Raw genomic sequence first — 13,745 nt, 5'->3', positions numbered from 1 at the left:
CGCAAATAACACTCTAGTATTATGAAAATAGTTTGTAACTTTGTAGACCTCTAAAAGGGGATAGGGGCCCCCAAAAGACCTCAAACAATACTTTGTGAAATGCTGCACTGTAGCATTTTTTACATTATAAATGTACATTCTGTTTCACTGGTAAGTTACACTATAAATCATTAAATAACTTTTAAAATGTTTCCTTCACGAAAGAAAACCAGATAAAGACAATATCATGTATAACTTTTAAATTTTTTACTCTTTCTAAATTTAAACATCCTAAAATTTCTTTATTATTAAATACAATATATGTAACAAAGAGCAAGCTAAACTTAAACACTTCAGCCTTTTCCCCATAAAGTAAAATATTTTAAAAATATTATTTAACTAAAAAGATTCTGGACCTAAGCATACTAAGATCTGCTTCAGTCTTTTCTTTATCCTTTTTTTTTTTTTTTTTTTTTTTTGACAGAGAGAAAGAGAGAGCGCGAGCGCGCACGCATGCATGCAGAAGCAGGGGAGAGGGGCAGAGGGACAGAGAGGATCCTAAGCATGCTCCATGCTCAGCGAGGAGCTCAGCAGGGCTCGAGCCCATGACCCTAGCATCATGACCCAGCCAAAATCAAGAGTCGAACGCTCAACCCACTGAGCCACCCCGGCGCCCTTAATTTAACTTTTTTTAGCCACCCTCACGTGATTATAAAATGTGTGTCTTCATAAAGCTGTAGTATCATTCACTGTCTCATGAAAGATGTTAAAGTACACCATTCGATACCTTCTCCCCGGAGAGTTTTTCCAAATGTGTCGTCAGTCCATTTATTTCTTTGTCTTTCTCTGCCAACTGAAGCTGAAAAAAGAAATCATCATTTTTTTCATTATCCACTCTCTCCCTACACATCAAGAGCTAGTTTATACCATTCTATCAAAATACTTACTATTACCATAACCCATGTATTTCCTTGGGTCTTATTCTTTGACATCTCTGGATATTATCCCCCCCCCAAATTTGTTTAAATTTGAGTGTTATTGAAGTTTCTTCTTTGGCTTCTTCTCTCTATATTCCCCCTGAAAACTTCCTTTTTTCTACGCCTTCAACTATGATCCCCATGGGAAAAATCACAACTATTAACAAATGTGGCACACCTCTTTCTTCCCCAAGTTCCAAATCTTTTTTATAGATACAGTACTTTTCTTTTTTAAGTGTTTATTTACTTTTGAGAGACAGAGACAGAGAGAGAGAGCAAGCAGGGGAGGGGCAGACAGAGGGGGAGACACAGAATCTGAGCTGTCAACACAGAGCCCAACACAGGGCCCAAAATGGTGAACCACAAGATCATGACTGAGCCGAAGCTGGATGTTTAACCGACTGAGCGACCCAGGTGCCTCTCTTTTTAAGTTTATTGACTTATTTTGGGGCAGGAGGGGGTGGGTGGGGAGGAGAGCGGGAGAGAGAAGGATGGTCACATTCCAGTGGTGGTGGGGAAGCAGAGAGGGAAGGAGAGAGAATCCAAAGCAGACTCTGCACTGTCAGCACAGAGTCCGATGTGGGCTGTGAGATCATGACCTGAGCCAAAATCAAGAGTCGGACACTTAACTGACTGAACTACTGTAGGCACCCTCAAATCTGTCTTTTCAATTGACGGATGACATGTTTTCATTATTGTCTTTCTGCATTTTGAGGGCAAAGGGTCCCAAACCTACTTTTCTAACTTTTGCTAACAGATATTACCAATCTCAGAGCCCAGTGTGACTGAAGCTAGGAAGCTGTTACACTTCCTACTCCTCTTCCCAACATCGTCAGTCTAAGTCATTCATCTGTTTAACCACCGCCCATTTGCATTATAAGCATTATGGATACAAACACAAAACTATCCTTCAAATAATTTTTCCCTGAGGATGCCTTTCAAAGATTTCCTTGACAGACTCATGTCCTGTTCAAGAGTAAGTGATCAAGGACGGTCCCCAAAGGGGTGGCCTTTATCAAGTAATTCTCTAAGAATATTTCTATCTGATTTTCTCACCTTCAAAAACTCTTTCCACCTATAAATCCCCTCAGTGTTACCAAATTACTTCACAAAGACCCACTATAGTTGGGTCCCTTTCTTTACTCTTAGAAAATTCTTAACAAATAGCACTAAAATTCCATTTTAGGCCCCCCAAAACGTGGCTTCAATCTATCAAGTCCAATCTACTCCATTAGAGACATTGAAGTCTTATTACTCAAGATTGCTCATAATCTCCAGACTATGTTCTGCACTTTTCACCCCCAAACCTGTATATTAATGCTTTTCTATCTGCTTAGAATGCCGCTTCTTTCTTTCCCGAGCTCTGCTTCTCCTCCCCTCCAGTTTTCTCTTTCAAGGGTCTGTTTTCTCCATGTTTAACTCCTAAATATTCCCCTGAAAACAGCTCTAAAGTACTTCTTAGACTTATCATTCACGTAGAACTTCATCCCATTTTGCTTTGTCCAACGAGTATCTGTTTAGTGAGTACTATCTCAACAGTACAAAAGAAGTCAAAGGGCATTAAACAAAAAGCCAAGCACCTTTACCAGCAGCATAATCTAGAACATTAGTTTTGATGCTCACTTTGATCATTAATGAACTAAAAACATTATTTAACTTCCCATGAATCTGACAGATGATTAGCTGGGTCACGAATATCAAGGAGTTGTGAGCATCACCATGATACCACTAGCAATCTCTAGTAGACTGTAAACTCCTTAAGCATAGATAGCATTGTGCCATACCTGTGTGATCGATCACCCAGATAAAAGCTAACACAGTGCTCTCTCTATATAGTAGGCTTTAATTTTACTAAATGAGTTTTTTTCTAGTCAATATGCAAAGATAAAGTTCACGTAAATTCAGTATTCACACTTTATAATAAGCAAAGTTGCCAGTCATTGAAAACAATATCCACAGCTATCCCAGAAACAATCTCATTAATTAAAAGTCTGAAAATTTCATTCTGACAATAGATCAAGATTGAAAAAAAGACCACCAGTAAAATTACCTTAGTATATAATGTGCACCCTCTCCAGCCCCCAGGGAGAAACCTAATCTTTGGTGTCTTTAAGAACATTTAAAAATTGTAAGTAGAATTAGCTACACTATAGCAAAGTTAAATCATTCAAAACTTCCTGATCTTTAGTCACACAAAATATGCAAATTACATGTACATATAGATACCAAAATATGTAAGATTATATTTTATTCCTTAGAATAAAAATATCTTCCTACTTATTAATTAGCTAAACAGCCTATTTTTTTCTCTAATACTCTTACAAATATAATTTACTATTTAAGCTTGTTTGCTGCCTATTATTACACTGGCAAAAACAATTTTAATTAAGATTGTATCACTGGGGTGCCTGGGTGACTCAGTCAAACATCCGACTCTTGATTTCGGCTCAGGTCGTGATCTCTCAGCTCATGTGATCAAGCCCCAGGTCAGGCTCTGCACTGACAGTTCGGAGCCTGTTTGGAATTCTCTCTCTCCTCTCCCTCTGCCCTCTCTTCTGTGCACACGCTCGCTCTCTCTCAAAATAAACTTAAGAAAAATAATAATAAACATGTGGCCTCCTAATGACATAATTAAAAAAAGATTACATCACTCTGCAGTACTTTTTAGGATCACAGGTAAACACATTTTGGTGATTCATTTAATAACACTCATATAAATCTTAAAATTACTAATCATATTATTATATCCCCACAAAAATGTCAAGGCCCTAAAATTATTTTTTTCAATATATTTGAGAGAGATTGAGAGGGAGACAGAGACAGAATGAGAATCCCATGCAGGCCTCACACTGTCAGCGTGGAGCCCAATGCAGGGCTCGAATCCACATACGATGAGATCATGACCTAAGCTGAAACCAAGAGTCAGACACTCAACAAACTGAGCCACCCAGGAGCCCTGAGGCCCTAAAATAATTTTACATACACTCATGTTTGTTTCTAAATGAATAAATAGGGGGGGTGCCTGGGTGACTCAGTCAGTTAAGCATCGGCTCAGGTCATGATCTTGCAGTCTGTGGGTTAGAAACCCACGTCGGGCTCTGTGCTGACAGCTCAGACCCTGAAGCCTGCTTTGGATTCTGTGTCTCCCCCTCTTTCTCTGCCCTTCCCCCACTTGCACTCTGTGTCTCTCTCAAAAATAAATAAACATTAAAAAACTTATTAATGAACAAATATGATAATGAAATGATCACTTTTCATCTTAGAAATGAAGCAAAATTAAAAGATATCATTTTAATTAACCATCAAAATGAACAGAATTAAAGCCACAATGGTAATATGTATGGGTATTCATTTTCTCAGTTCATAGTTAATTAACTATACTCCACTAAAAATGTAGTACATTTTTACTTATACACAAAAATACTATCCCAATTATCTATGTTAAAACTGCACATCAGATTGATAAAAATTATAGCTAACACATCTGCAAAAGTACCAGGTGCACCTGCCTCACGTTATACAAATACTGACTTACTTTGTAATTATCCTCTACTTCAGCTAGTGCTAGTTTTATATTTTCAGCAATCTCCACTTGTTCTTTCCATTTCAGTTCCATTTTTGCAAGTTCATCGGCATATTTATTGCATTTTGTTTTCTCATCCTAAATGAAATTAGAATTACCAAAGACTTTTAAAAACACAGATACAGCCGTTATCTTTATGAACATATTTAGATATGTACTGAATGTTTCATTTTAACACTAACAATAGAAAAACTGAAATAATGTCAGTAGACAATGGGGAAAATCATTTTAAGTCCATACAATGAAATAGTATATATTTAACAGAACAAAGTAGATCTACACATTAACAAGGAACAAGATACATTAATTTAAAATAGCAAGTTGCAAAAACAAAATATACAGTATAATCTTATTTTTGTTTTAAAAGTTAACACAATCTTCTGTGACTCTATATCATGTTGTGTAGAAAAATATAAACAAAATATGAATAGCTCTCATCACTTGGAATCAGGATCATGATGGTACCTTTTACCATTTTGACTCTTTATTTCTATAATGCCTAAGACTTCACAATAAGCATATACAACTTTTGCAAAGAGAGGTAAGAAAAAAGAAAAAAGAATCGTATGATTATAATGACGCTGCTTCCAGATGTAGACAAATAATACTCTGGCATTTCCTAACCAAGATATTATCTAGGTTGACTTCTTATGCAATGCTCTTCTCTACAACCAAGAATATTAAAAGAAAGGAGTTACAAACCACGACCAAAGGGTAAATTGGCAATTTCATTTTGAATGTCTTATATTCAAGGTAAAAGTTTAAAAACATGCTCTAAGCAACTTTTTAACAATTAATCCTAGATCAACTTACTATCCATTACCATACCTCACACCACACACAAAAATAAACTTAAAATTGTTAACAGGCCTAAATTTAGTGAAACCTAGGACTATAAAACTTATGGAAGAAAAAATCTTTACAAGTTGGATTATAGGTGTGTGTTTCTTAGAACATAAAAAGCAGAGGGGTGCGTGGGTGGCTCAGTCAGTTGAGCATCTGACTCTTGATTTCAGTTCAGGTCATGATCTCACGGCTCTTGAGTTCAAGCCCCATCAGGCCCTGCACTGACAGCACAGAGCCTACTTGGGATTCTGTCTGCCTCTTTCTGCCCCTTCCCCGCTTGCTATCTCTCAAAATAAATAAACTTTAAAAAAAAAAACATAAAAAGCACAAAACATTAAAGAGCAAATTGATAAATCTGTACTTAATCAAAAGTTTTTCTAAAAACACCGTTAAGGAAATGAAAAGGCAAGTTACAGACTGGGAGAAAATATTTCCCAAACATGTTTCAAAAGACTTCTACCCACAATAAAGCTTACAATTCAGTAATAAAATGAACTCAATGTTTAAAACAGCAAAGATCTGAACTCTCCCAATAAAAAGGAAAATGAACCACCAATAAAAGCAACAACATGGATAAATTTCAAAATAATTATGTTGAAAGAGGACAGGAAAAAAAAAAGAGTATATACCATATGACTGCATTTATACAAACTGTATAAAAGGTAGGCTACAGTGGCAGAGAGCAAGCCAACAGTTTCCTGGGGATGGCAATAGAGGGAGGAATGAGTTCCAAATAGAACTGCTCATTTCAGCAGCACATATACCAAATGGGTACATAAAAACTTTGGCAAGTAATAGAAATGTTATCTTGGCACTATAACATTTTCACAACTGTATATATGGCAAAACTGATCAAACTGCAGATTTTATACAGCTCAAGGCGCCTGGGTGGCTCAGTTGATTAAGTGTCCAACTTCAGCTCAGGTCATGATCTCAGGGTTTGTGGGTTTGAGCCCGCATCAGGCTCTGTGCTAACAGCTCAGAGCCTGGAGCCTGCTTGGGACTCTGTGTTTCCCTCTCTCTCTCTGCCCCTCCCCCACTTGAGCTCTGTCTCTCTCAAAAATAAACATTAAAAAACATTTTTTTAAACGAATATAAGCAGTTCATTGGATTTCAACAAATATATGCAGTTTACTGCACCTCAACACAACTTGGAAAAAATATGTACCTTGAGGAAGTTTTTGGCTTAGGAACATTCTATCATCCTTTCAGTAATACTGTATGATGACATTTTAAAAAACAGGCATCCTGAATTGTTTCAGACTTGATGAAAAAAGTTTAGTCCCTCATAAACAACTACTTTAACTCAAGGGTAAAACTATTCTCATCGATCCTTCTACAGAAGAAAGGAACAACAACTTTCAGTTTAAAGTTTAAAAGATTAAGTACTATTTAGAAGGCAGTAACAAAATATTTTAATTACTACAGTAACACTGAACTAATGTATGAACATTATTCTATAGTTCTAAATATCTCTTTCCTCTCTACATGCACAGAAAAATACACACACTCACAAAAAATTAAAAAATCACAAACACAAAACGCCTTTGCCTCCCTTCTCCAAATCAGGTATAAATGAGAAGCATTTTCCCTCTGTCCTTGAAATACTCCAGGAGTGAATGCTACCAAGACAGTTGTAAAACTGAAATGTATGAAGAATACAGTTTTAAAATAGTCACAATAAGTAACACCATAAAAGCAATAGCTCATTTGGTTAACATTCTCTTTTCCCACTTTATAATTCTGGTCAATTTAAGATGTGGTAAAATTCTTTGCTATTAATACAGGGAATATAAAAAAGAGCACTTCCCTTTATCAAGTTCTATCCAGCCTCAGTTAATCACTTGCCCATTATCAAGAAAGGACACTAATGATGTTAGGATAATTTTACATACAGGCCTATGTGTGCAGGTACACAGAACAACCCCTCTCATCATCTCAAAAGTGAAACTCAATACCAGTATATGGATACGAAAAAGAAACCCCAAGATTTATAAATAAATATAAATATAAATGTAAATATAAATATAAATATAAATATTAGGTAAGCTAAGCCATTATATCTGATAAATCTCACACTTACAAGAGAGCCAGCTTACCTGCAAGAGCTGTTTACATTTATTGTATTTTTCTGTTTTGTCAGCAATTTCTTTGGTCATTTCACAGACTTGTCCCTTTGTTACAATGTCAGAATCTGTCTCAGCTATTACAAGACAGAAAATAATATTAAAAATTATCTTGCCCCCATATTGTCTTCCTGTTCAAAATAACTTAAAGGTCAGTATACTGTGAGATACAATAAATGGAACAATGAAGGAGAGAAATATCTACTTAAAAACATCTAATCATACACTAAATAAAGATAGTATAAACTCTACATGAGATTTTTTAAAATGTCAGTCCGGCCAGAAACAAGATCACATTCAGTAATGAAAAGTGATTTTTTTAATCAGCTAAAAATAGTTCTTAAATGGCATGCTTGTTCTCTTCATGTAACTGAATACACAGGATAAACAGAAAGCCATACTCTGAGAAAACACTTTAAATTATTTTTCTAGTCCTTCATTACTATTCAGTGAGTATTAAGTAACTTACACAACACCACTCTACATACTACAAAAAGTGTAAATAAATAGAAGTCAGGATCCTGTTATATAGTGGCTGAACCTGATTAAATATTTAATAGCATGGGAAATTTACAATACATTTAAAAAATCTAAAACAGCAATTACCCCAAACACTACATTAGGAAATGTATTTTTATATACTTGAGTGCTGACTTCCGTTATCGTCAATCTTTAACATAAAGTGAAAAAAAGAAATTAGGACAAGTGAAAACCTAGACTTAATTCAAACTGTCATGTTAATACATTCACCAGATCTTCCTAATCTATTCTAGAAGTTAATAAACTAATAAAAATTTAACTTGCCCACCAATAGGTATACTAACCACATAGTACCCGGGTCAAAAAAATTAAATAAAAAAAAAAAAAGAGAGAGAAACATAAATAGAACAGGAGATTAATCCCCACCCCACCCCCTGCAACAGAACTATACAACTGAATTACCATAAATGCCTCGAGATTCCACAGATTTAGTGGAATATTAATTAAAAATTCAATTATTGGCTTCTATCCTATAGCCTAACTGCTATAACCATTTAAGCTTACAAACTCCAGCTCATTTAATACTTATGAATATTCTCATGAAGATAAATACTAGTTCACACTCATTTTATGTATTTCACATGTAAGACTTTCTTACTATTAAGCCCCTTACTTTATCTTTGCCTTAATCCTCTCATAAGAATTTTCAGAAGCTCCCTAAGACTCACACACTTGGAATAAGGCAGTATAAATAAGCATCAATACTCATCGAGGCAGGACACTGCACAAAATGGCTAAAAGATTTTTACCTGTAGAAGGCTTTACATCTATATTAGAGGCAGTAGTAGCTGGGTCTGTGTTTATTGAAGCATCATTCACTTTTTGCTGATTTCCGATTTTCTTTGTTAAGACACTGGTGCTATTGGCCTATTCAAAATGTAACAACAAACTGTTATATGAGTTATATTTCCTTCCTTCAGTAATTGTCACATAAAGAAAATCTGAGAAGTCTACAAAGTTGCTATTGTGTCTTAAAGACCAGCAAAGACTAAAGGTAACACTCATCACTTTACTAACTGACCTAAAAGTTACAACAGACAAAAACTTTATTTTGGTTTTCCTTGCCAAATGATCAAACTACTACCAAAGCAAGCCAATCACAGAAATCTCATAAGTCATCTACTACAAAGTCATAATATACTTACAGGCCTCAACCAAAACCCATACATGTGGGTCATACTTAAAGTATATTTTTTCACAAAAGCATTCCTAGCTTACCACATGCATTTCTGGGTAAATATCATCTGTATCAATACAGTATACAAATAAAAGTCTTTATAGCAAATTTTGTTTGCAGAGAGAACTTGGTATCATTTTCAACCGCAGGTTTTAAGTGTGTTTCTTTACTTCCAGCATTCCATTACATAGCAAACCTTATATTTAAGTACAATTTAAGGACCCACATTAAAACACACACCAAGGGGCACCTGGATGGCTCAGTTAAGCATCCAACTCTTAAATCAGCCTTGGGTCACGATCCCAAGGTCATGGGATTGAGCCCCACAGCAGGCTCTGCACGAAGCGTGGCACCTGCTTGAGATAGTCTGTCTCTCTCCTCCATCCCCACCAATGGCACATGCAGCATGCCCTCTCAAATAAATAAATCACACACCAAAACAGAAACAATTTCTTTGTTTTCATTAAATCTGCTTACCCTCTCAGATGGAATACAAAATAATTAGCTACATTAACTCTTCCTAATCTAGTGGCTATGAGTAGGATGGAAGAACCCAATAATGACAACGAGAAACCATCTTTGACTCTGAGGATAACCAACAGTGAACCCCACTGAGGACAGGCATCAGTCACAGGAGGGATTCAATATGTACAGAGCTTTTAAGCGAAGACATTTAACAAGAACTTAGAGGGAAACGGTCAAGAAAGAGGGCCTTCCCTCCCTGTTTTCCCCTGCTGCTGCCCTTGCTTCCTTTCTTGGGTTTCCAGCACATAAAAATTTCAAATTTAAACATATATCATTACAAACATTAGGCCAATCACTTCAATTCATGCAGAGATAAATTATATTCAAAAGGTTGATATTTAGAGTATTATAAATTTGGGGGTGCCAGGCTGAGTCAGTCAGAAGAGTACACAACTCTTGACGTTGAGGTTGTTGAGTTTGAGCCCCGTGTGGGGTGTAGACGTTAGTTAAATAAATAAAACTTTAGACTACTATAAATTTGATTTGTAAACAAAAATACTGATAAAGGAACTATTCGGTAAGAATTCAATTGTCCTTACTGATTGGTCTGAAAGTTTGTTTATTTGTTTTTGGAGCCTCTGGCATTCCTTGAATTTTTCTTTATAATGATCTGCTGCCATTTGAAGACGAAGTTTCAAATCTTCAACTTCTCTTCTCAGTTCGTGTTCTAGTGTATCAGACTTTTCCTATGAGAAAAATAAAAGATAAAAATCTCCTATCTCACATGTAATAGTAAATCCCAACTTCCTTTTCACTTTTTTCTTTCTGGCTTCTAGTTTTTATTTGTTTTGGAGTTTGGGCAACAGAGCCACATTAGCTCCTAATAAATCTAGCTTTATATTCTTAGGACTAAGGTTCATTAAAAAAACTAAAGAAGAACAATCCCCCTCCTGAGGAATAAATATTACCCTGTTAAATAACCATAATACCACTTTATGAAGCTAATAAATAAAAAATTCCAAACAAAGCAATATATACCTGACATCAGAAAGTTTAATAACAGAGCAGTTCTTACTAACCACTAAGCATTTGCCTACTTAAGTTTTTCTTAAAGTTTACATTAATTTCAACCCAAGAAGTTACAATGACTAAACAAAATGAATGGAAATTTAAATTTCTGTGATCAGGAATCTGACCTTATTCTGACATAACCCAATCTATTTTGTAAGTTCTAGTGAGCTTTTGATCAAAATGGAAATTCAAAATTAGCCCACTTTACCTGGTCTTTTTTCACAGCACTTAGTTTAAGTTCTGCCACTGCATCAGCTAACTGCTTTTTTACTTTCTCATTTTCCAAGCGTGCAGTATGCAGATCTGCCATTGTTTTATCTCTCACATTTACAGCATCACTAAGTTCTTTAGCCAGAAAGACAATTTCCTGCCGAGTTGCCTGAACCTGTTCCTCTGCTTTACGAAGTTGCTCCTTTAAAAGAAAAGTATCTTCCTGAAGAAAAGCAGATAAATACGTTAGCAACAAAACCATTAAAGTAAAAACAGTAGCAGAAACAAGTTTTACTCATATTTCAACAGATCAAAGTTTTAAACTAAACACTGGTTTTCTACTCATGACTTAAATAAAATACAGAAATCTATTAAAAAAACTTATGATAGGACTTTGTGTTAGAATCCCCAGATAACAATCCAATGCACTCAGTATCTCTACCACATTAAACACATGTAAACTTAAGTTGATAAGTCAAGCAACATGCCCAATATTTAAATCCCTGGTTAAAAAGAAATTTGAATGAAAGTTCCTGTCCCCCAAAATCTCTAACAGCTAGAACTACTTACTGACTCACACTTTTTATGATTACCAATAAAAATAATTTCAAAAACTTCTCTGTAATTACAAAAATTTTGGTTAAGTTTCCTATTAACTAACCGAAAACATATCCGATATAATATTCATATACCATATCGTTATGAAACCACAGGGCAGATTTAAAACTTAGTTCTAAAAATAAAACATTTGATACACAAATATCAAAGTTGAGACAATGGGAAGATAAAAAAGTAATCAGCCCTCTTACCTAACCTAAAAGTATCTTAAAAAGTTAAAATTACTGTTAAGAAAAAAAAAAAAAAAGAGAAAAAAAGTTTAAATTGCCATAATAAAATTATTTCCTTTAATATTATGAGCCCAACACATCTAGTTTATTCAAGTTTCCTATTTTTTATCTTTGTACTACAAATAATATGAACTGAGAAAAAGTGCAATCCATTCTTGGTTTTTAAATTGTTAGCTCCTGGGGCGCATGGGTGGTTCAGTTCGTTAACCATTCAACTTCGGTTCAGGTCATGATCTCCCAGTTCGTGAATTCGAGCCCTGCATCAGGGTCTCTGCTGTCAGCACAGAGCCCACTTCAGATCCTCTGTCTCCCTCTCACTCTGCCCCTACCACACTCACATGCGCGCGCGCGCTCTCTCTCTCTCTCTCTCTCGCGCTCTCTCTCTCTCTCTCAAAATAAATAAACATTTTTAAAAAACTGTTAGCTCCTTAGAAGGAAATATAAAGGATTATGTACACTGAGGTGAAGAAAATATTTGTAGATACAACATTAACAGATCTAACTATGTAAATATCATCAGCAAAAGAGCAACAATAAAACTAGAAGAAAATGTTTGGAATATAAAATTATTTTCTAATCAGCATTTTTTTTCAAATCAAAAAACTCTAATCACAAAAAAACCCAAAAAATTGGAGAAAGGCATAACCATGAAATTTGTAAAAATTGTTTATTTTTGAGAGACAGAGCATGAGCAGGAGAGGGGCAGAGAGGGAGACACAGAACGGGAAGCAGGCTCTGAGCTGGGAGCACAGGGCCCGACGCAGGGCTCAAACACATGACCATGAAGACAATGACCTGAGCTGAAGTCAGACACCTAACTAAGCCATCCAGGCACCCCTACCGTGAAATTTTTTTTAAAAGACAGAAATGGCCATTATGCATACAAAAAAAAAAAAAAAAAAAATACTCCACTCATCAACAATCAAATAAAGAAGTTAAAACAAACATCAATTTCTTTCAATTAACAAAGATTAAAAAACAGGAATACTCCAATATTCAGATGACTTTAGGGAAATTAGCAAATTCATGAACGGTTAGGCTTATGTACATGTAGCTGGTGTAGTTTTTCACCAGATTTTTATAACATTCATCAACACCTTGAAAAAGCACACAGGTTTTGATCTAGCAATTTTATTTTTATGAGTTTCCAAGAAAATTAATAAAAGGTATGGACATTAAATTTAGCTTTACAGGGATTCAGTACAATATTAAAATAATGAAAAATTATTTAAAATTACATACACAGATATTAAACGAGGGATACTATACAGCTGTTATAGTGAATGAGAAAGATCTATATGCGTACTCATACAAGATGTCCAGATTTTCCATAAAAAAAATTTTTAAGAGGTTTTGGAACACTGTTATAAATATTCTAATTTTTTATAAAATGTAAATTTTAGGGGTGCCTGGGTGGCTCATTTGGTTAAGCGGCCAACTTCAGCTCAGGTCATGATCTCATGGTTCATGAGAAATAAATATAAAGCTCTTTATATATCCCAAAAAAAAAAAAAAAAAAAAAAAAAAAAATTAATTTGGGGGGGGGGGGGGGGGAGAAGAAAAGGAGAATGGGGGGAAATGCTTATGGGGTACATTTTTTTGGGGGGGGGGTAATAAAAATATTCCTAAATTTACTGCAGTATTAGTTGTATAACTCTGTGAATACACTGAAAACCATTAAACTACACATTTTAAATGACAAAAAAAGTGCAAAAAAGTACATATATAGCATGGCACCTATTTTTTTTTTAAGAGTGTGTATGTATGCACATGCTTATTTTTGCAAAAAGAGAAGGATAAACTAAAAACTAATGGGAAATCTTTACATATGTGTATATGTAAAAAAAAAAAAAAAGTTTTTTTTTGGGGAAGAGAGAATAAATATTTTTGTAATTATTTTCACTTTTGAATGATGCGACTATT

The 13,745-nt window shown here is 35.0% G+C and overlaps 1 protein-coding gene across 3 annotated transcripts in view; it reads right to left on the bottom strand.

The window, feature by feature from the left end:
* TAX1BP1 (Tax1 binding protein 1) overlaps nucleotides 1–13,745 on the bottom strand; it is a 91,000-nt gene that overhangs the window by 29,902 nt on the left and 47,353 nt on the right. For 2 of the 3 annotated variants that reach the window (XM_049642927.1, XM_049642928.1), the window contains exons 9-14: nucleotides 10,973–11,197; nucleotides 10,293–10,439; nucleotides 8,801–8,918; nucleotides 7,485–7,588; nucleotides 4,492–4,617; nucleotides 767–838 (exon numbers count right to left, since the gene is read on the bottom strand). In XM_049642927.1, the coding sequence (XP_049498884.1) occupies nucleotides 767–838; nucleotides 4,492–4,617; nucleotides 7,485–7,588; nucleotides 8,801–8,918; nucleotides 10,293–10,439; nucleotides 10,973–11,197 (792 nt within the window). The remainder of the gene's footprint in view (nucleotides 1–766; nucleotides 839–4,491; nucleotides 4,618–7,484; nucleotides 7,589–8,800; nucleotides 8,919–10,292; nucleotides 10,440–10,972; nucleotides 11,198–13,745) is intronic. The other variant, XM_049642929.1, reaches the window with a different exon arrangement.

This window comes from Panthera uncia, chromosome A2, assembly GCF_023721935.1.
Source record: "Panthera uncia isolate 11264 chromosome A2, Puncia_PCG_1.0, whole genome shotgun sequence".
NCBI classification, from domain to species: Eukaryota; Metazoa; Chordata; class Mammalia; order Carnivora; family Felidae; genus Panthera; species Panthera uncia.
This window is presented reverse-complemented; position numbering and strand designations above follow the sequence as displayed.